This window comes from Bufo gargarizans, chromosome 9 (genome assembly GCF_014858855.1).
Source record: "Bufo gargarizans isolate SCDJY-AF-19 chromosome 9, ASM1485885v1, whole genome shotgun sequence".
Classification (NCBI taxonomy): Eukaryota; Metazoa; Chordata; class Amphibia; order Anura; family Bufonidae; genus Bufo; species Bufo gargarizans.
This window is the reverse complement of record NC_058088.1, coordinates 142523661-142546868: the sequence shown is the minus strand read 5'-3', so window position 1 is coordinate 142546868 and position 23208 is coordinate 142523661. Positions and strand designations below refer to the sequence as shown.

The 23208-nt window shown below is 42.9% G+C and overlaps 1 protein-coding gene across 2 annotated transcripts in view; it reads left to right on the top strand.

The window, feature by feature from the left end:
* Positions 1–23208, top strand: part of MID2 (midline 2) — a 603653-nt gene that overhangs the window by 215304 nt on the left and 365141 nt on the right. For both annotated transcript variants that reach the window (XM_044306559.1, XM_044306558.1), the window contains exon 3: positions 16828–16935. In XM_044306559.1, the coding sequence (XP_044162494.1) occupies positions 16828–16935 (108 nt within the window). The remainder of the gene's footprint in view (positions 1–16827; positions 16936–23208) is intronic.

Here is a 23208-nt window from a genome sequence, read left to right as displayed (position 1 = left end):
AGTACTACAATTATATCTTCCTCTTTCCATATCTGACCCAGTTTAAAAATTCCATATTTCGACCAGATTTTTTGTTCAATTAATTTAAATTATATTACTTGAGTATTATCCCATAGCAAAGTATCCGAGTGTATTCCCTTCAAAAACCACAGTTCTTTTACCGTTTTCCAAGATTTGGTCCACAGTTCAAATGAGGGAATTTTGTTAGTTTGTTGTTGTGACAAAATGTCTGCTTCTACTAATTGAAAAATACTACAATTTTCCAAACTTTTATTAATCAGTGTTATCATAGTCTATAGCTATATGATTTACTCCACATTATCATATTTTTAATTTGTCCGGCAATAAAATACAGTTCTAAATCCGGAACTGATAATCCGCCCTCTTTCTCATGGATATACAGTATCTGTGCTCTTATTCTCTTTTTTTTTCCTCGCCATTAGAGTTGAGCGAACACCTGGATGTTCGGGTTCGAGAAGTTCGGCCAAACTTCCCGGAAATGTTCGGGTTCGGGATCCGAACCCGACCCGAACTTGGTCCCGAACCCGAACTCCATTGAAGTCAATGGGGACCCGAACTTTTCGGCACTAAAAAGGCTGTAAAACAGCCCAGGAAAGGGCTAGAGGGCTGCAAAAGGCAGCAAAATGTAGTTAAATCCCCTGCAAACAAATGTGGACAGGGAAATGAATAAAAATAAAAGTAAAATAAATACAAATTAAGCAATATCAATTGTAGAGAGGTCCCATAGCAGAGATTCAGGCTTCATGTCATAGCAGAGAATCATGCTTCATGTCACCCAACACTGGAACAGGCCACTGTCAGATATTTTTAGGCCCCAGCACCGAGACAGAGGAGAGAGGTCCCATAGCAGAGATTCGGGCTTCATGTCAGCAGAGAATCAGGCTTCATGTCATAGCAGAGAATCAGGCTTCACGTCAGCCAAAACTGGAACAGTCCATTGTCAGATATTTAGGCCCCGGCACCAAGACAGAGGCGAGAGGTCCCATAGCAGAGATTCAGGCTTCATGTCAGCAGAGAATCAGGCTTCATGTCATAGCAGAGAATCAGGCTTCATGTCATAGCAGAGAATCAGGCTTCACGTCACCCACCACTGGAACAGACCACTGTCAGATATTTTTAGGCCCCGACACACAGACAGAGGAGAGAGGTCCCATAGCAGAGATTCAGGCTTCATGTCAGAAGAGAATCAGGCTTCATGTCATAGCAGAGATTCAAGCTTCACGTCAGCCAAAACTGGAACAGTCCATTGTCAGATATTTTGGCCCCAGCACCCAGACAGAGGAGAGAGGTCCCATAGCAGAGATTCAGGCTTCATGTCAACAGAGAATCAGTCTTCATGTCACAGCAGAGTATCAGGCTTCACGTCAGCCAAAACTGGAACAGTCCATTGTCAGATATTTAGGCCCCAGCACCCAGACAGAGGAGAGCGGTCCCATAGCAGAGATTCAGGCTTCATGTCATAGCAGAGAACCATGCTTTACGTCACCCAACACTGAAACAGGCTACTGTCAGATATTTTTAGGCCCCGGCAACCAGACAGAGGAGAGGTTCATTCAACTTTGGGTTGCCTCGCAATATAATGGTAAAATGAAAATAAAAATGGGATTGAATGAGGAAGTGCCCTGGAGTACAATAATATATGGTTAAGGGGAGGTAGTTAATGTCTAATCTGCACAAGTGGTGGAAAGGTCCTGTGGGATCCATGCCTGGTTCATTTTTATGAACATCAGCTTGTCCACATTGGCTGTAGACAGACGGCTGTGTTTGTCTGTAATGACGCCCCCTGCCGTGCTGAATACACGTTCAGACAAAACGCTGGCCGCTGGGCAGGCCAGCACCTCCAAGGCATAAAAGGCTAGCTCTGGCCACGTGGACAATTTGGAGACCCAGAAGTTGAATGGGGCCGAACCATCAGTCAGTACGTGGAGGGGTGTGCACACGTACTGTTCCACCATGTTAGTAAAATGTTGCCTCCTGCTAACACGTCCCGTATCAGGTGGTGGTGCAGTTAGCTGTGGCGTGTTGACAAAACTTTTCCACATCTCTGCCATGCTAACCCTGCCCTCAGAGGAGCTGGCCGTGACACAGCTGCGTTGGCGACCTCTTGCTCCTCCTCTGCCTTCGCCTTGGGCTTCCACTTGTTCCCCTGTGACATTTGGGAATGCTCTCAGTAGCGCATCTTGTACTCGCGCATCTTCCTATCACGTTCCAGTGCAGGAAGTAAGGTGGGCACATTGTCTTTGTACCGTGGATCCAGCAAGGTGGCAACCCAGTAGTCCGCACACGTTAAAATGTGGACAACTCTGCTGTCGTTGCGCAGGCACTGCAGCATGTAGTCACTCATGTGTGCCAGGCTGCCCAGAGGTTAAGGACAAGCTGTCCTCTGTGGGAGGGGTATCGTCATCGTCCTGCATTTCCCCCCAGCCACGCACCAGTGATGGGCCCGAGCTGCGTTGGGTGCCACCCCACTGTGAACATGCTTCATCCTCATCCTCCTCCACCTCCTCCTCATCCTCGTCCTCCAGTAGTGGGCCCTGGCTGGCCACATTTGTACCTGGCCTCTGCTGTTGCAAAAAACCTCCCTCTGAGTCACTTCGAAGAGACTGGCCTGAAAGTGCTAAAAATGACCCCTCTTCCTCCTCCTCCTCCTCCTGGGCCACCTCCTCTTCCATCATCGCCCTAAGTGTTTTCTCGAGGAGACATAGTAGTGGTATTGTAACGCTGATAACGGCGTCATCGCCACTGGCCATGTTAGTGGAGTACTCGAAACAGCGCAACAGGGCACACAGGTCTCGCATGGAGGCCCAGTCATTGGTGGTGAAGTGGTGCTGTTCCGCAGTGCGACTGACCCGTGCGTGCTGCAGCTGAAACTCCACTATGTCCTGCTGCTGCTCGCACAGTCTGTCCAGCATGTGCAAGGTGGAGTTCCACCTGGTGGGCACGTCGCATATGAGGCGGTGAGCGGGAAGGCCGAAGTTACGCTGTAGCGCAGACAGGATGTGAACGCCAGAAGCGCGAACAGACGGCCCGCACTTTATGCAGCAGCTCTGACATGTCGGGGTAGTTGTAAATGAACTTCTGCACCACCAAATTCAGCACATGTGCCAGGCAAGGGATGTGCGTCAAACCGGCTAGTCCCAGAGCTGCAGCGAGATTTCGCCCATTATCGCACACCACCAGGCCGGGCTTGAGGCTCACCGGCAGCAACCACTCGTCGGTCTGTTGTTCTATACCACGCCACAACTCCTGTGCGGTGTGGGGCCTGTCCCCCAAACATATGAGTTTCAGAATGGCCTGCTGACGTTTACCCCAGGCTGTGCTGAAGTTGGTGGTGAAGGTGTGTGGCTGACAGGATGAGCAGGTGGAAGAAGAGGAGGAGGAAGCCGAGAAGGCGGAGGTGGCAACAGGAGGCAAAGAATGTTGCCCTGCGATCCTTGGCGGCGGAAGGACGTGCGCCAAACAGCTCTCCGCCTGGGGCCCAGCTGCCACTACATTTACCCAGTGTGCAGTTAGGGAGATATAGCGTCCCTGGCCGTGCTTACTGGTCCATGTATCTGTGGTTAGGTGGACCTTGCTACAGATGGCGTTGCGCAGTGCACACTTGATTTTATCGAATACTTGGTTGTGCAGGGAAGGCACGGCTCTCTTGGAGAAGTAGTGGCGGCTGGGAACAACATACTGTGGGACAGCAAGCGACATGAGCTGTTTGAAGCTGTCTGTGTCCACCAGCCTAAATGACAGCATTTCATAGGCCAGTAGTTTAGAAATGCTGGCATTCAGGGCCAGGGAGTGGCTAGGTGAGAATTTACGCTTTCTCTCAAATGTTTGTGAGATGGAGAGCTGAACGCTGCCGTGTGACATGGTTGAGATGCTTGGTGACGGAGGTGCTGGTGGTGTTGGTGGTACATCCCCTGTTTGCTGGGTGGCAGGTGCCAACGTTCCTCCAGAGGCGGAGGAAGAGGCCGAGGCGGCAGCAGCAGAAGAGGCCGAGGCGGCAGCAGCAGAAGAGGCCGAGGCGGCAGCAGCAGAAGAGGTAGCAGGGGGAGCCTGAGTGACTTCCTTGTTTTTAAGGTGTTTACTCCACTGCAGTTCATGCTTTGCATGCAGGTGCCTGGTCATGCAGGTTGTGCTAAGGTTCAGAACGTTAATGCCTCGCTTAAGGCTCTGATGGCACAGCGTGCAAACCACGTCTTGTGGTCAGCACATTGTTTGAAGAAGTGCCATGCCAGGGAACTCCTTGAAGCTGCCTTTGGGGTGCTCGGTCCCAGATGGCGGCGGTCAGTAGCAGGCGGGGTCTCTTGGCGGCGGGTGTTCTGCTTTTGCCCACTGCTCCCTCTTTTGCTACGCTGTTGGCTCGGTCTCACCACTGCCTCTTCCTCCGAACTGTGAAAGTCAGTGGCACGACCTTCATTCCATGTGGGGTCTAGGACCTCATCGTCCCCTGCATCGTCTTCCACCCAGTCTTGATCCCTGACCTCCTGTTCAGTCTGCACACTGAAGAAAGACGCAGCAGTTGGCACCTGTGTTTCGTCATCATCAGAGACTTGCTGAGGTGGTATTCCCATGTCCTCATCATCAGGAAACATAAGTGGTTGTGCGTCAGTGCATTCTATGTCTTCCACCGCTAGGGTAGGGCTAGGTGGATGCCCTTGGGAAACCCTGCCAGCAGAGTCTTCAAACAGCATAAGAGACTGCTGCATAACTTGAGGCTCAGACAGTTTCCCTGATATGCATGGGGGTGATGTGACAGACTGATGGGGTTGGTTTTCAGGCGCCATCTGTGCGCTTTCTGCAGAAGACTGGGTGGGAGATAATGTGAACGTGCTGGATCCACTGTCGGCCACCCCATTGACTAATGCCTGTACCTGCTCAGGCCTTACCATCCTTAGAACGGCATTGGGCCCCACCATATATCGCTGTAAATTCTGGCAGCTACTGGGACCTGAGGTAGTTGGTACACTAGGACGTGTGGATGTGGCAGAACGGCCACGTCCTCTCCCAGCACCAGAGGGTCCACTAACACCACCACGACCATGTCCACGTCCGCGTCCCTTACTAGATGTTTTCCTCATTGTTATCGTTCACCACAACAACAAAAATATTATTTGGCCCAATGTATTGTATTCAAATTCAGCTGAATATAAATTTGAGGCCTAGTATTTAGGTGCTGGGTGACAGGTATAGGTTTACTGACAGAATTAGACTTGGAAATGCACAGTAGTGGGTGTGTGAAGTTATTCAGAATGACCCTATGTGCACCTTGAATATGATATACCCTTTTAGGGATAGATTTCAAATAGCTCTGATACAGCAGAAACCACTAAATTAGGAAATTGCTAAATTGGGAATTGTATTTCAACCCAGAACAAAAACTGTGCTTGGACGGACACTAAATAACTTGCCCAGCCACAACAGTACAGCAGTAACGACAGATTTAGCAGGATATAAATTTGAGGCCTAGTATTTAGGCGCTGGGTGACAGATATACGTTTACTTTAACGAGGATCAGCCGGCACTCCGTTTGTAGGCGTGGTGCACGTGTCCAGGGCCGAAGTCCAAGTACAAGTGAAAGAAAAGACCGGCACTCACTTGTCTTCAAAGATTTTTTTGTCTTTATTCGCCACACATAGAAATGTTCAGTGACGCGCGTTTCGGCTCTGTTGCGAGCCTTTCTCAAACCAATGGCATATAACAAAGTCATACAATACAGGTGATTTAAATAGACCGCCAAAGCGGAAATGACATCATGTAGTCATGGTAATTTAGACAAACAAAATGGAAAAAAGGGAAAAAAGAGGAAGCAAAGGGGAGGGAACAAAAGAGACGGGAAAACACAAAGTAACAATTTAAATAATCAGATACACGTGAGAAACAGCCCAATCGCAACAGCATCAATGAGAATGGTAGCAATCATAAATTCTTTTGAAGTTCTCTAGATATTCGTGCTAGCTTGCAATTCAGATGATGCGGTTGGGGGGTTCCTCACGTTTTCTGTAAAATACAAGAAAACAAAATATAAATTTAACATACATATAAAAGAAACAAACATCTACAGAAAGCTATGGAGATCATACTCCCGGTTTAACCCCATGGGTTCCAGTGTCTGAAGTGTATGAATCCAATAGGATTCACGCTTCTTTAGCATTTTTAAACGATTACCACCTCTGCGAGGTTGTTGTACCTGCTCAATAATTTGAAAGCGCAATTGCGCAATATTGTGCTTACAGCGGTCAAAGTGATGAGGGACGGGTAGGAGTAAATTATTTTTTCTAATAGTGGACTTATGCTTGGAGAAGCGGTCCTTCATGCGCATGGATGTTTCACCTATATATAACAGTCCAGAAGGGCACTTGAGTAAATATATGATGAAACTACTATTGCATGTAAAAAAGCCTCGAACTGGAAAGCGCTTGCCTGTATGGGGATGCGTAAAATATTCCCCTTTAATTACACTTGAGCAGTGTATACACCCTAGGCAAGGGAATGTGCCCTTTCTAGGAGTTGATAGAGTCTTCTGTCGCTTCTCAATTTGAGTACTGCCCACATCCGCCCTCACCACCATATCGCGGATATTTTTGTTACGTTTATAGCACAATAATGGAGGATTTTTAAACTCCTCAATAGAGGGATAAGCCCTTGACAATATATTCCAATGCTTAGAAAAAATAAATCGACACCTATTGACCCATGGGTGACTGATTTGTATATCAAAAGTACAGACAAAAACTCTCTTCTCCATTTCTCAAGCTATCATCCTCCTACAGTAAAAAAAGCATTACCCCACTCCCAATTTCAAAGGGTACGTAGGATTGTTTCTAAAACTGAAGTGAAAGAAAAACGTCTTGATGAAATGTCCATGAGATTTGAGAATAGAGGGTATCCCACAGCACTGCTGGATAGTGAGAGAAGTAGGGTTACCTCCTTGACCCCTAAACAGGAGTCCAGGGGGTCACGTATACCGTTCGTTACTAAGTTCCACCCATGGGTCAATAGGTGTCGATTTATTTTTTCTAAGCATTGGAATATATTGTCAAGGGCTTATCCCTCTATTGAGGAGTTTAAAAATCCTCCATTATTGTGCTATAAACGTAACAAAAATATCCGCGATATGGTGGTGAGGGCGGATGTGGGCAGTGCTCAAATTGAGAAGCGACAGAAGACTCTATCAACTCCTAGAAAGGGCACATTCCCTTGCCTAGGGTGTATACACTGCTCAAGTGTAATTAAAGGGGAATATTTTACGCATCCCCATACAGGCAAGCGCTTTCCAGTTCGAGGCTTTTTTACATGCAATAGTAGTTTCATCATATATTTACTCAAGTGCCCTTGTGGACTGTTATATATAGGTGAAACATCCATGCGCATGAAGGACCGCTTCTCCAAGCATAAGTCCACTATTAGAAAAAATAATTTACTCCTACCCGTCCCTCATCACTTTGACCGCTGTAAGCACAATATTGCGCAATTGCGCTTTCAAATTATTGAGCAGGTACAACAACCTCGCAGAGGTGGTAATCGTTTAAAAATGCTAAAGAAGCGTGAATCCTATTGGATTCATACACTTCAGACACTGGAACCCATGGGGTTAAACCGGGAGTATGATCTCCATAGCTTTCTGTAGATGTCTGTTTCTTTATATGTATGTTAAATTTATATTTTGTTTTCTTGTATTTTACAGAAAACGTGAGGAACCCCCCAACCGCATCATCTGAATTGCAAGCTAGTACGAATATCTAGAGAACTTCAAAAGAATTTATGATTGCTACCATTCTCATTGATGCTGTTGCGATTGGGCTGTTTCTCACGTGTATCTGATTATTTAAATTGTTACTTTGTGTTTTCCCGTCTCTTTTGTTCCCTCCCCTTTGCTTCCTCTTTTTCCCTTTTTTCCATTTTGTTTGTCTAAATTACCATGACTACATGATGTCATTTCCGCTTTGGCGGTCTATTTAAATCACCTGTATTGTATGACTTTGTTATATGCCATTGGTTTGAGAAAGGCTCGCAACAGAGCCGAAACGCGCGTCACTGAACATTTCTATGTGTGGCGAATAAAGACAAAAAAATCTTTGAAGACAAGTGAGTGCCGGTCTTTTCTTTCACAGATATACGTTTACTGACAGAATTAGACTTGGAAATGCACAGTAGCGGGTGTGTGAAGTTATTCTGAATGACCCTATGTGCACCTTGAATATGATATACCCTTTTAGGGATAGATTTCTAATAGCTCTGATACAACAGAAACCTCTAAATTATGAAATTGCTAAATTGGGAATTGTATATCAACCCAGAACAAAAAATGTGCTTTGACGGACACTAAATAACTTGACCAGCCACACCAGTAACGACAAATTTAGCTGGATATAAACTTGAGGCCTAGTATTTAGGCGCTGGGTGACAGGCATACGTTTACTGACAGAATTAGACTGAGATATGGCCAAAAAATAACCACACTATTGATGGTTAAATGCACTTGGTGTGACAGCTTGACCAACCACACTACTGAGGGTTAAATGCACTTGGTGACAGGCGCAGCTTGCCCCTGATGTAGTATATGGCCAAAAAATAAACAGACTATTGCTGGTTAAATGCACTTGGTGTGACAGCTTGACCAACCACACTACTGAGGGTTAAATGCACTTGGTGACAGGCGCAGCTTGCCCCTGATGTAGTATATGGCCAAAAAATAAACAGACTATTGCTGGTTAAATGCACTTGGTGTGACAGCTTGACCAACCACACTACTGAGGGTTAAATGCACTTGGTGACAGGCGCAGCTTGCCCCTGATGTAGTATATGGCCAAAAAATAAACAGACTATTGCTGGTTAAATGCACTTGGTGTGGCAGCTTCACCCTGATGTAGGATTTAGCCAAAAAACAACCACACCATTGAGGGTTAAATGCACTTGGTGATAGGCGCAGCTTGCCCCTGATGTAGTATATGGCCAAAAAATAAACAGACTATTGCTGGTTAAATGCACTTGGTGTGACAGCTTCACCCTGATGTAGGCTTTAGCCAAAAAACAACCACACCATTGAGGGTTAAATGCACTTGGTGACAGGCGCAGCTTGCCCCTGATGTAGTATATGGCCAAAAAATAAACAGACTATTGCTGGTTAAATGCACTTGGTGTGACAGCTTGACGCAAAAAATGAAAATTGCCCAAAAAATTAAAAAACTATGGCTTTGAATATGGAGACACTAAAACACAGTTTTTTGGTTTAAAAAAAATGTTGTTATTGTGTAAAACTTAAAGGGAACCTGTCATGTGGATATTTGATTATAATCTAACTAATTATATACAATCATTAACTACTAAAAAGTGCCTTAGATGTATTCACTTACTGGTGTGACAGATGGTTACCTCATAATATACACACAAAGATGCCGCATGCTAATGATTTGGGTCCGGCGTGATGTCATTGAGTCCAGCGTTTATTTAATTCAGAGCTATAGCCACTCCCCTGCCCACCTGCTGCTGATTCATATGGAAAATAACTGTCAATCAGCAGCAGTTGGGCGGGGAGAGTAAGAAGCTCATGAATATTCATGACTCATCATTATCAGCTGGAGCTTTTCAATACAAGATGTTGGCAGATTGACTGGGTCAATTAAAGATAGTGACCTAGCATTTTGCTAAGAGAATCAGTCACTTATTTATGTTGCCCATAGTTAGGACACCATAAAACTGGTGACAGGTTCCCTTTAAGTAAAAAAAAAAAAGTATACGTATTGGGTATTGCCGCATCCGTAACAACCTGATCTATAAAAATACCACATGACCTAACCCCTCAGATGACCACCGTAATTTTTTTAAATAAAAACAGTGCAAAAAAAACTATTTTTTTGTCACCTTACATCACAAAAAGTGTAATAGCAATCCCGAAAAATCATACCCTACCCTAAAAACTTAAAAAAATTATGGCTCTTAGACTATGGAGACATATCATTGTGTAAAACTTACATAAATAAATAAAAAAGTAGACATATTAGGTTTTGCCACGTTTGTAATAACCTGCTCTATAAAAATATCACATGACCTAATCCCTCAGGTGAATACCGTAAAAAAAATATTCTGACCCCATAATTTTTATATTTTTAGGTCTACAGAGCTGTGTGAGGGCTCTGTTTTTTGCGGAGTGATCTGTACTTTTAATCAGTTTATTTGAGTATAAAAAAAACGATAACTAAGCCTTTTTTTTTTTCCATTACACAGTTTGCCATATGGGATAAACATTTTTATTTTGTAATAGTTCAATGTGGCAATGTCCATAGAGTAAAAATTTCAAATTTTTTATTTTTATTTTGGAGAGAGGGGTAATTTGAACATTTTTTTTTTTTTTTTTTTTACTTTTTTACTTATTTTTTGTCACCTCAGGTGATTATAACAAGAAATCATAATATTTATTTTTCTATTTAACAATGGAATTTAAACCATTGCCATATCCCAGTGTTATGTGAGCATCTTTGTCCTTAGTCCCTCATGTTTTCGCTTCTCACAGTAAAATGGCAATGCGTACTGTTTTTTTATGCAAGTCATCTGAAACAATTCACAAAAGCTTTGGAATCGTTTGATGGATGAATTTTTGTGAATTTGATAGCCTGGTTTGCTCATCCTTAGGGCTCATGCACACGATCGTATGCATTTTGTGGTCTGCAAAATACGTATCCATAAAAAATACAGATGACGTCCATGTGCATTCCGTATTTTGCGGAACGGAACAACTGGCCCCTAATGGAACAGTAGTATCCTTGTCTATAATGCAGACAATAATAGGACATGTTCTATTTTATTGCAGAATGGACATACAGAAATGGAATGCAAACGGAGTTACTTTCGTCTTTGCGGATCCATCAAAATGAATGTTTCCACATATGGGCTGCAAAAAAATGGAACGGACACAGAAAGAAAATACGTTTGTGTGCATGAGCCCTTAGTATGTGCCTCTGAAAAATTTGGGACACTTTTTTGTCTGTATTTTTATTTTTGAAGACATTGTCCCAGTTAATCATGGTTATGGCCTATTTAACCTGATCAAATTTAGCTCTCCCTGACAAAACACTCTTTTGAATGATAATTGGAAGGTTATTACTTTATGGTCACTATTTCCCAGGTGTCCCCCAATTTGCACATCTGTTCTATCAGATCTATTTGCTAGTACTAAGTCCAGTATGGCCATCCCTCTAGTAGAATTCTGAAACAGTTGGGAAAGGTAATGGTCTTTAGTTCCTTTACGAGATCAACAGGCTTCCTAATCTTTATCTAAGTAGTTAAAGGGAACCTGTATAGAGCTGAGGACATGGGTGGCTAGATGGCCGACAGCACATCCGCAATACCCAGTCCCCATAGCTCTGTGTGCTTTTAATGTGTTAAAAAACCAATTTGATACATATACAAATTAACCTGAGATGAGTCCTGTTCTGGAGATGAGTCAAGGACAGGACTCATCTCAGGTTAATTTGCATATGTATCAAATTGGTTTTTTAACACAATAAAAGCACACAGAGCTATGGGGACTGGGTATTGCGGATGTGCTGTCGGCCATCTAGCAGCCCATGTCCTCAGCTCTATACACAAAATCCCGGTGACAAGTCCCCCATAATAATGACCTCATTAGGATTTGCCGCCTCATCTATTTCCCTTAGGCCCCTTTCACACGGGTGAGTATTCCGCGCGGGTGCAATGCGTGAGTTGAACGTATTGCACCCACACTGAATCCTGACCCATTCATTTCTATGGGGCTGTGCACGCGAGCGGTGATTTTCACACATCACTTTGCTTTGCGTGAAAATCGCAGCAAGCTCTATATTCTCCATTTTTCACGCAACTTAGGCCCCATAGAAGTGAATGGGGCTGCTTGAAAATCGCAAGCATCCGCAAGCAAGTGCGGATGCGGTGCGATTTTCACGCATTGTTGCTAGGTGACGATCAGGCTGGGGACCCGATCTGTATTATTTTCCCTTATAACATGGTTATGATGGAAAATAATAGCATTCTGAATACAGAATGCAAAGTAAAATGGTGATATAGGGGTTAAAAAATATATAATTAACTCACAAGCCCACTTGATCGCGTAGTTGCGGATCTCTGTCTTCTTCTGTAATGTTAAGCTACCGGCTAAGGACCTGTGGTGACCTCACATCACATGATTCAATCACATGGTCCCTCACCATGGTGATGAACCATGTGATTGGACCATGTGATGGGCACAGTGACTTCATCAAAGGTCCTATTCCTGTACACAGCAAAGAAGAAGACAGAAGAGAAGCCATGTGTCACAGAGGCCTTTCAGAACCTCCTCCTTGAGTTTTCTTTGTTGTGGTATTCAGTTCCTCATCTCGTTAGCCTCTCTCAGCTGTCATGTAGTTGGACTGATTGCTTCCCTTTAAATTCCTCCCCATAATGCTTTACTGGGCGGCTTATACTTCTTCCTGGAGTGTGTGTGCATGCTGATCTTGTTTCCCAGTCTGCTACAAAGTTAAGTGCTGTACATTTATCTGTTATTTTCTGTTTGCTGGATCCCAGGTTCCCAGGTGACCCTGACTCCCTCCGTGTCTGGTGTAGGGAGCCGGTGGTCGTGTCCCCTCACTATTGTAGGGTGTTCAGGGGTTATATAGTCGAGGTACGTGGATATGCAACCATCCACCTTTGGGATCTTTGCATAGGCTGAGCAGCCAGGGAAAGTGCTAGGTCTTGTGCAGGGGTCTCCCTTTTGGTTCCTTAGCTTTGGATCCAGTGAATCATATATGCATGTTGCTTTGTCTTGTTACCTGTACACCGTCTGTGACACCATGCTTTTTTTTTTTAACCCCTCCAGCCTTATTGTACTATGCATTCTGTATTAAGAATGCTATTATTTTCCCTTATAACCATGTTGTAAGGGAAAATAATACAATCTACAGAACACCTGGGTACCAAACATGCCGATTTTTCTCACGCGCGTGCAAAACGCATTACAGTATTTTGCACTCACGCAGAAAATTTGTGCATTTTTCCACAATGCACCCGCATCTTATCCGGGCAAAAAACATGACGCCCGTGTGAAAGAGGCCTTAGTAGTAGATTTTCTGTGGACTGTCATATTAAGTGTATTATAACAAACCCCTAGCAGTATTATTGGTTATCCCCATTGTGTCAAAGTTCTAATTACTGATTTCAGTTCACCAATATAAATGAGTTTTGTAGCTATTATTTATTTGTGCTCTTTTCAATTGCCATTTTTTCTTCTGTTCTCTTACTTTACCATAACCAACGCTGGTCTTTGAAGAACACTCTCAATATAACAGAAGGAAACCAGATATTTATATAAAGAAGACAATAAAAAAGCTTTCCTGAAACAAATGTTTAGCATGACTTTATGTGTTTTTTTATATAGTACGCAATTAGAGATTGGGATATATAACCCTCCAGTCGTGCTAAACACACGTTCAGACAATATACCGGCTGCAGGGCAGGCCAGCACCTCCAAGGCGTAAAGGGCAAGCTCAGGCCATGTGCCCAATTTGGAGACCCAGAAGTTGCAGGGGATGACCCCTGTCAGTTAGTTCGTGTACGATTGTGCATACTTACTGCCCCACCATGTTGCACGTCCCTGTGATGTTCACAATCCAATTTGATATCTGCTCTATCAACTTTCGATGTTCTTTTATGCTCCTACCATGGTGATTACGGGTGGCAGGGAATCAGGGTTCCAGGCCGGAGAGGGAGCGTGAGAAAAAGAGACCAAATTTAAGGGAGATTGGGATCAAGAAGAAATGTGGGAAAAGTTATTGAGGCGCAAATGTGGGACAAATAACAGAAGCCCAAATGTGGGCCAAAAGAGTCAAGCGGAAATGTGGGAAAAGCTATTGAGGCGCAATTGTTGGACAAAAGAGTATAGCGGAAATGTGGGACAAAGTATTGAAGCTTAAATGTGGTACAACTTGCTTAAGTTTAATCATTGAATCAAAGGAGGTGGCGCGCATCAATTAAAGAAACATTTCAGAAATGTTATTCCCTGTCACCTATGCAGAGCAGGGGTTTATTCACGTCTAAAATTGTATAATGTCAACCCAAGAATGTAACAGAAAAATTATAGAAATTAATTAACCTGTCTACTAGAGCAGGGGTCTATGACAGAAAACAATTGTTTATTGTCACCAGAAAAAGTAAAATAAAAATTATTGAAATTTATTAAGCTGTCAACTAGGTAGAGGAGGGGTATATTACACCCAAAAATTGAATTTGACCCTAAAACGTAACTGACAATTTTTATTTTTTTTGTACTGGTCTAATAGGTATAGCAGTAGTACATAAAACAACTGACATTTTTTTTTATTGTTTAACCTGTCTACTAGGCATAGCAGTGGCACTTCACACCCCAAAATTGTTGAATTTCAATTGAAAATATAACTGACAAATATATTTATTTTTGTTAACTGGCCTACTAGGTATAGCAGTGGTATTATACACCCAAAAACTGGTGAATTTCACCCAAAAGTGTTAATGATCATTTTATTTTATTTTTTTAACCATCATACTAGGTATAGCAGTGGTACTATACACCCAAAAATTGGTGAATTTCACCCGAAAATGTTAATGATAATTTAATGAAATTTTTTTAACCGGCCTACTAGGTAGAGCAGTGGTACATCACACCCAAAAGTTTGTGAATTTCACCATAAAATGTAAGAGACCAATTTATTTTATTGTTTAACCTGTCTACTAGGTATAGCAGTGGTACTTCACACCCAAAAATTGTTGAATTTCAACTGCAAATGTAACTGACAAATATATAATTTTTGTTAACCGGTCTACTAGGTATAGCAGTGGTACTATACAGCCAAAAATTGGTGATTTTCACCCGAAAAATGTAAATGACAAAGTAGTGAAATTATCTAAAATAAAACACGTACAAAAAAAAATAAAAGAATGCATTTATGAGGTGGAATTCCATATGGAGTAGGAGTTTGAGGAGGTAGTGGACGTATCGGAGTAGGTGGAAGCGGCGGTAGAGGAGGACGAGATATCCAACACAGGTTTTTGGTTTTAATAGAATTTTCTAAAATTAAGGTACACTCCAAAAGAGTGTGAAATATCCAAAATACAAACATGAGCAATTGCGCTGCAGCATAACAATGGCTGCTTAGTGCCGGTATACATGTCTATTCTGCACAAGGTACGGACAAGTCCTGTGGGATCCATGCCTGGTTCATTTTAATGAACGTGAGCTTGTCCACATTGGCTGTGGACAGGCGGCTGAGCTTGTCTATGATGACGCCCCTGCCATGCTAAACACACATTCAGATAATACACTGCCTGCAGGGCAGGCCAGTACCTCCAAGGCGTAAAGGGCAAGCTCAGGCCATGTGCCCAATTTGGAGACCCAGAAGTTCAAGGGGGCAGACCCGTCATTCAGTACGTGTAGGCGTGTGCACACATACTGCTCCACCATGATGGTGAAATGCTGCCTCCTGCTAAGATGTTCCATATCAGCTGGTGGTGCTGGTTGTTGTGGCGTGCTGACAAAGCTTTTCCACATTTCGGCCATGCTAACCCTGCCTTCTGAGGTGCTGGCGGTGCCCCAGCTGTGTTGGCGACCTCTTCCTTGTCCTCTGCCTTCGCCACCAGCAGCGCGTCTACCAGCGTGCGCTTGTACTCGCGCATCTTACGATCATGCTCCAGTGACAGATTTAAGGACAGAACGTTGTCCTTGTAACGGGGATCCAGCAGCATGGCCACTCATTAATCAGCACAAGTTAGGATGTGGGCAACTCGGCGGAGACACTGCAGCATGTAATCGCTCATGTGTGCCAGGCTGCCCAGAGGCAACGAAAACCTGTCCTCTGTGGGAGGTGTATCGTCTGTGTCCTCTGTATCCCCCCATCCATGCACCAGTGATGGCCATGAGCTGGTCTGGGTGCCACCCTGCTGTGAACTTGGTTCCTACTCCTCCATGCCCTCTCCCTCATCCTCCTCATTCTCCAGAACTGTGGCCTGGCTGGACAATTGTGTACCTTGGGTTTGTGGGTGCAGGAACCCACACTCGGAGGCACTTGGGAATGACTGGCTGGAAACCCTATGAAATGATCCCTCCTCCTCCTCCTGTGCCACATCCTCTTCCATCATCGCCAAGGAGGCATAGAAGTGAGATAGTAGCGCTGAGAATGGCGTTATCGGCACTGGCCATGTTGGTGGAGTACTCGAAACAGCGCAGCAAGGAACACAGGTCACATGCTGCTCTGGCCAATCACAGCCATGCCATTAGTAGGCATGGCTGTGATAGCCTCTTGGGGCAATTAGTATGACGTTTGTTGATTGGCTGCTGTGTAGCCTTTTAAAAAGCGCCAAGAAAGCGACGAACACCGAACCCGAACTTTTACGGAAATGTTCGGGTCCGGGGTCCAAAAATCCTAAAGTTCAGTACGAACCCGAACTTTACAGTTCGGGTTTGCTGAACCCTACACCTAGTAACATGAAATAACAGAGCACTCATTATGGCACTCTGCAGCAGCATTTTCCTCACCTTCAGATAGCATGCATCTTTCCATTCTAGTTTGATTTGACTTTTTAAGTCACTGTTGTATTTGATAATGCCTATTACAGATATTACATTAAGTAGGCAGTGTAGTGAAAAGAAATAGATTAGACAGAAAAGCTGCTGCACACTACTAACGGGGAATTAAACTTGTCAGTTCATGGTTCTTTACCTTTAATCCAGTTAACTTATTAAACATGTCATTATTTTTCTGTTAAATTGCTTTCACATTTGTAACAAGTAGATATTGTCCATGCTAAAACTTTATATTTACTGTTTTTCTACAGGTTAATACCAGCATGCATGAGGCAAAGCTCAGTGAGGAATGTGATGAACTTATGGACATAATACAAAGAAGAAAGCAAATGATTGCAGTGAAGATTAAGGAAACAAAGGTAAGAGAGTGTACATATTAAAAGGGTTTTCCAGGATTTACATATTTATGTAATTCGGCATCTGCAAAAATTAGCCACTGTGAGAACTATAACAACCCTCTTTGCCACCATAACCACCTCTCCTATCCCCCTCTCCTGACCTGCATGCCTCCCCTTGTGGAGCGGCACACTGCACATGCAGTAAAAACCTTGACTTGACTGTGACATCTGACCACAGTTGTATTCAGAAATATAATAAAGTTGACGTCTTATTAAAACTGCAAGGTGAGTGACACAAAAAAGTCATATAATAATGGCAGTGTTGCATTATTTTAATGCCCCATCCCTCTAAAAAATAAAAATAAAAGTTAAACATAATACAGTATATATATGTCCTCTTAAATAGTTATATTAAAAATAGTACTGAAAAACCCAACCCAGATATATTAGTGGAAAAATAAAAACGTTAAGGCTCTTAGAATGGAGTGGAATATAATTTTTTCCATAAAATGTACATTTATTGTTTAAAAGTCATAAAACACAAAAATTGCTATATAAATATTGTATTGCTATAGAAACATAGAAACGTAGAATTTGTCGGCAGATAAGAACCATTTGGCCCATCTAGTCGGCCCAATATACTGAATACTATGGATAGCCCCTGGCCCTATCTTATATGAAGGATGGCCTTATGTCTATCCCATGCATGCTTAAACTCCTTCACTGTATTTGCAGCCGCCACTTCTGCAGGAAGGCTATTCCATGCATCCACTACTCTCTCAGTAAAGTAATACTTCCTGATATTACTTTTAAACCTTTGCCCCTCTAATTTAAAACTATGTCCTCTTGTAGCAGTTTTTCTTCTTTTAAATATTCTCTCCTCTTTTACCTTGTTGATTCCCTCTATGTATTTAAAAGTTTCTATCATATCCCCTCTATCTCGTCTTTCTTCCAAGCTATACATGTTAGGCCTCTTTCAGACGGGCGTTGCGGGAAAATGTGCGGGTGCGTTGCGGGAACACCCACTTTTTTTCAGCGCGAGTGCAAAACATTGTAATGCGTTTTGCACTCACGTGAGAAAAATTGCACGTGTTTGGTACCCAAACCCGAACTTCTTCACAGAAGTTCGGGCTTGGGATCAGTGTTCTGTAGGTTGTATTATTTTCCCTTATAACATAGTTATAAGGGAAAATAATAGCATTCTGAATACAGAATGCATAGTAAAATAGCGCTGGAGAGGTTGAAAATAAATAAAAAATAATTTAACTCACCTTAGTCCACTTGCTCGCATAGCCGGCATCTCCTTCTGTCTTCATCTTAGCTTTGTGTAGCAACAGGACCTGTGGTGACGTCACTCCGGTCATCACATGATCCATCTCCATGGCAAAAGATCATGTGATGGATCATGTGATGACTGTGACGTCACCACAGGTCCTGTTCCTCCACACAGCACAGATGAAGTCAGAAGAGATGCCGGGCTGTGCGAGCAAGTGGATTAAGGTGAGTTAAATTATTTATTATTTTTTTTAACCCCTCCAGCGCTATTTTACTATGCATTCTGTATTCAGAATGCTATTATTTTCCCTTATAACCATGTTATAAGGGAAAATAATAATGATCAGGTCTCCATCCTGATCGTCTCCTAGCAACCGTGCGTAAAAATCGCACCGCATCCGCACTTGCTTGCGGATGCTTGCGATTTTCACGCAACCCCATTCACTTCTATGGGGCCTGCGTTGCGTGAAAAATGCACAAAGAGGAGCATGCTGCGATTTTCACGCAATGCACAAATGATGCGCGAAAATCACCGCTCATGTGAACAGCCCCATAGAAATGAATGGGTCAGGATTCAGTGCGGGTGCAATGCGTTCACTTCACGCATTGCATCCGCGCGGAATACTCGGCCGTGTGAAAGGGGCCTTAAGGTCCTTTAATCTTTCCTGGTAAGTTTTATCCTGCAATCCATGTACCAGTTTAGTAGCTCTTTTCTGGACTCTCTCCAAATTATCAATATCCTTCTGGAGCTATGGTCTCCAGTACTGAGCACAATACTCCAAATGAGGTCTCACTAGTGCTCTGTAGAGCGGCATGAGCACCTCCCTCTTTCTTCTGGTAATGCCTCTCCCTATACACCCAAGCATTCTGCTAGCATTTCCTGCTGCTCTATGACATTATCTGCCTACCTTTAGTCTTCTGAAATAATGACCCCTAAATCCCTTTCCTCAGATACTGAGGTTAGGACTGTATCACTGATTTTATATTCTGCTCTTGGGTTTTTAAGCCCCAGGTGCATTATCTTGCACTTATCAACATTAAATTTTAGTTGCCAGATTTTTGACCATTCCTCTAGTTTTCCTAAATCCTTTTCCATTTGGTGCATCCCTCCAGGAACATCAACCCTGTTACAAATCTTTGTGTCATCAGCAAAAAGACACACCTTACCATCGAGGCCTTCTGCAATTTCGCTGATAAATATATTAAACAATATGGGTCCCAGAACAGATCCCTGAGGTACCCCACTGGTAACAATACCATGGTCTGAATATACACCATTGACCACAACCCTCTGTTTTTTTTTCCCTCAGCCAATGTCTAATCCATTCAACAATATAAGAGTCCAAACCCAAAGACTGCACTTCATTGATAAGCCTTCTATGTGGGGCAGTATCAAAAGCCTTACTAAAGTCTAGATAAGCGATGTCTACTGCACCTCCACCATCTATTATTTTAGTCACCCAATCAAAAAAAATCTATAAAATTAGTTTGACATCATCTCCCTGAAGTAAACCCATGCTGTTTTTCATCTTTCAATCTTACTGACCCAAAGACTAAAACTGGCAATGGGCTGACTCAAATGTTTGCTATGGGGCCCAGCTTTATCTAGTTATGTTCCTGCTAGTCTGTATGGTCACCTAATGTGCATGTGATGGAATTTAAGAATTCTTTATCATGCATTTTCAAATTCAGAAAATTGATATTGTCTATGACACTGAGGCGCATACTGTAGATTACCGTCTAAAATGATGGGATACATGGACCTGTAAAGGTTTTTAGACATCTGCTAGTAGTGGTTAACAGACTAAGAACTGGTCACAGTACATTGGTTCCATTCATCTGGAACTCATTTTCAGCTGCAGAAACGTTTGTGCAACAAAATCCACCATGGGTAAAGACACATTTTCTGATTTTGTTCTACTCCTGATTCTGGCTTACAAATAGTGATGGAAAATGCTGCCATGTGAAAGATAATCTTTATAGTAATCAACCACAACACAACCCAAACCCCAGTAAGTAAATTACTAGACCTTTACTGTACACAACTTTTTCAGAAGGCGTGAGGCCCCTTAATTATTGTCAATGGCTAGCTGCAATAGCAGTCCTTTGTTAAATGGAATGTGTCACCAATTGTCACCAATAGTTTTTTCTGCCAGTTAAAACCAGATAGTTACATATCCTTTTATTTATTTATTTTTTATTTATTTTTTTCTGAACGAAAGGTGATTGATCCAGAGTGTCATCCTGATTACCTGATTGGAGTCAGGAAGCAATTTTTCCTCTAAGGCTAGGGCTACAATGAAACTTTTTGTAGCACGACTGATTAATTTTAACTATTGAATGACAGCTGCAGTCAAAATTAATGTGTTCAATTGATGCAATCTTATGGACTGCAGCTGTTATTTAATAGTTAAATCAATCGGTCGTGCTACAAAGAGTCAGTGTAGCCCTAGCCTAAAATTAATAAAAAAAATTGGCTTCTACCTCCGGTATTTTTTGCCTTCCTCTGAAATTTGTTGATAATAGGCTGAACTGGATGGCCGGATGACTTTTTTCAGCTTTACATTTATGTTACTATGTTACTGAACATGATTTTGGGGGGTTCTATATTGCCTGAGTTGTTCTTAAAAGCATTTAGAAATCTGCTTTACAGTAGCCACCATGACCATAGGGATTGCAAATTGTTGATCCGCAAAACACGGATGCCGCCCATGTGCCTTCTGCAATTTGCGGAAAGGAACGGACGGCCCTTTATAGAAATGCCTATTCTTGTCTGCAAAATGGACAAGAATCGGATATGACTTATAATTTTTGCAGAGCCATGGAACTGAGCAACAGATGCGGACAGCACACAGAGTGTCTGTGGGCTCATTCACATGACCGTGGTTTGGTTCCGCATCCAAGCCGCATCCGAGCAAAAAATGCAGCTCGGATGCGGAACCAAACCACAGTCATGTGAATGAGCCCATAGACACAATAGACAGGAGGAGACCTCATTGACTTCTATGGGAGAGCTTTCTTGGAATGCTCGTTGACCTGTTCTGCGGTCGGGGAGGGGGGGGGGGGGTTAGATAACCTGTGATATGACCTATTGTGAATGTTGGATCCTGTTTTATCTGTAAATATAGGTGGTATCTAACACTGTGACATAGTTTGTAAGGCTTAAAAAAAGACAAACGTCCATCCAGTTCAGCCTGTTATCCTGCAAGTTGATCCAAAGGAAGTCAACAAACCTTATAGGGTAGAACCCAAGTAACCTCATTTTAAGGAAAAAAAAACCTTCCTGCCTTAGTTGTTTGTTTTTCTAAACTGATTAACCGTAACTTTGATAATCTTTCTGGATACTGTAGTCCAATCATTCCATATAAATACAGAAACGCCAGTGATTGAGTTGCAAAATTTGATTTTTTTAATTGATATTGCGGCTGTCTACAACAATGTGACGTTTCGGCCACACATTGGCCTTCATCAGACTTATGCCGCTTGTTTGAATAAATGTTCAGGATGTTGGCGTCAGGATAAGAGTGCATTCGCACTAACTGGGAAGTTTTGCTTATGTCCAATCATTCCAGTTGTTACTTTAGTTACTCTCTTCTGAACCCTCTCTAGCTGTATGTCTTTCTTGTGCAAAGGAGCCTAGAATTGTTTTTTTGATATTTTCAGTGATATCATCTGTATTATCGTTTTTATTAGTGGGTAGGCAGTTTTCTTGTGTGAGGGTTTTTGCTTTGTTGAAGGCCGCTTCTATCATTGGGAGAGGATAACCTTTTCGTATGAACCTCTTATGGATGATCTCACTCTGGGACATGAAGTCTTTGTCTAGGGAGCAGTTTCTTCTAATTCGTTTAAACTGGCCGAAGGGAATATTGGTTTTCCATTTTTTGTAGTGAGAACTGGTGAAGTCCAGATAGCTGTTGCAGTCCAACTTTTTGAAATGCGTGCCTGTTTCTAATTTATTATTAATGACGTTCAGTTCCAGGTCCAGGTACTCAATTTGCGTCTGATTGTGGGTTCCGGACAAGGTGATGCCCCAATCAGTGGAGTTGAGGTGTGCAACGAAATTATTAATAGAGCAAATATCACCATTCCAAATAATTAACAGGTTGTCAATGTACCGTCGATAAAAGATTATGTTTTGATCCCAAAAACTAGAGTTATAAATGGATCTGGTTTCGAAAGCCCCCATAAACAAATTCGCGAAACTCGGCGCGAAACGCGTGCCCATTACGGTCCCCTTGGTTTGCAGGTAAAGTTGATCCTGGAAGCGAAACACGTTGTGCGTCAGGATAAACCTAATAGAATCAAGAATAAAGGATTTTTGATTGGTGGGCAAGAGATGGTCGTTGTACAGATATTGTTTGGTACAGTTGATACCCAATTCGTGTTCAATGTTTGAGCACAGTGCCATGACGTCTAATGTCACCAATCTGTAGGTGCCTTCCCACTTGATCTCCTTGAGTGATTGTAACAAGGAGGAGGAGTCTCGGAGGTATGATGGTAAGGTGGTGACATACTTCTGTAGGAGAACGTCAACATAATGTGAGAGGTTGCAGGTAAGGGATGAGATGCCTGAGATGATCAGGCGGCCTGGGGGTTTCAATGGTCCTTTCAAATATTGCAATTGCTGAGTCTAGGCCTAGAATGTAATTTTGTTCCTTCTTGTCTAATATGTTATTTGCGGATTCAATGAGGGTTTTGAATACCTTCTTGTGCTCAAAGGAGGGGTCTTCATTAAGAGGGAGGTAATAGTATCTATTGGATAGAATGTGGAGTGCCTCTTTCACATAATCCTCCTTGTCTTGGATTACGACACCCCCACCTTTGTCTGCCCCTCGGATGACGATCCCAGTGTTCTCTTGAAGGTGTTTCACTGCTAGTTTCTCACTGGAGTTTAAATTACTGTTGAATAATGGTTTTTGGTGGACAGTCCGGAAATCCTCCAAAACTAAGTTATGAAAGGTGTCAATGAAGTTGCCCTTATGTTGAGTGGGGTAAAAATTGCTTTGTAGGTTGGCTAGG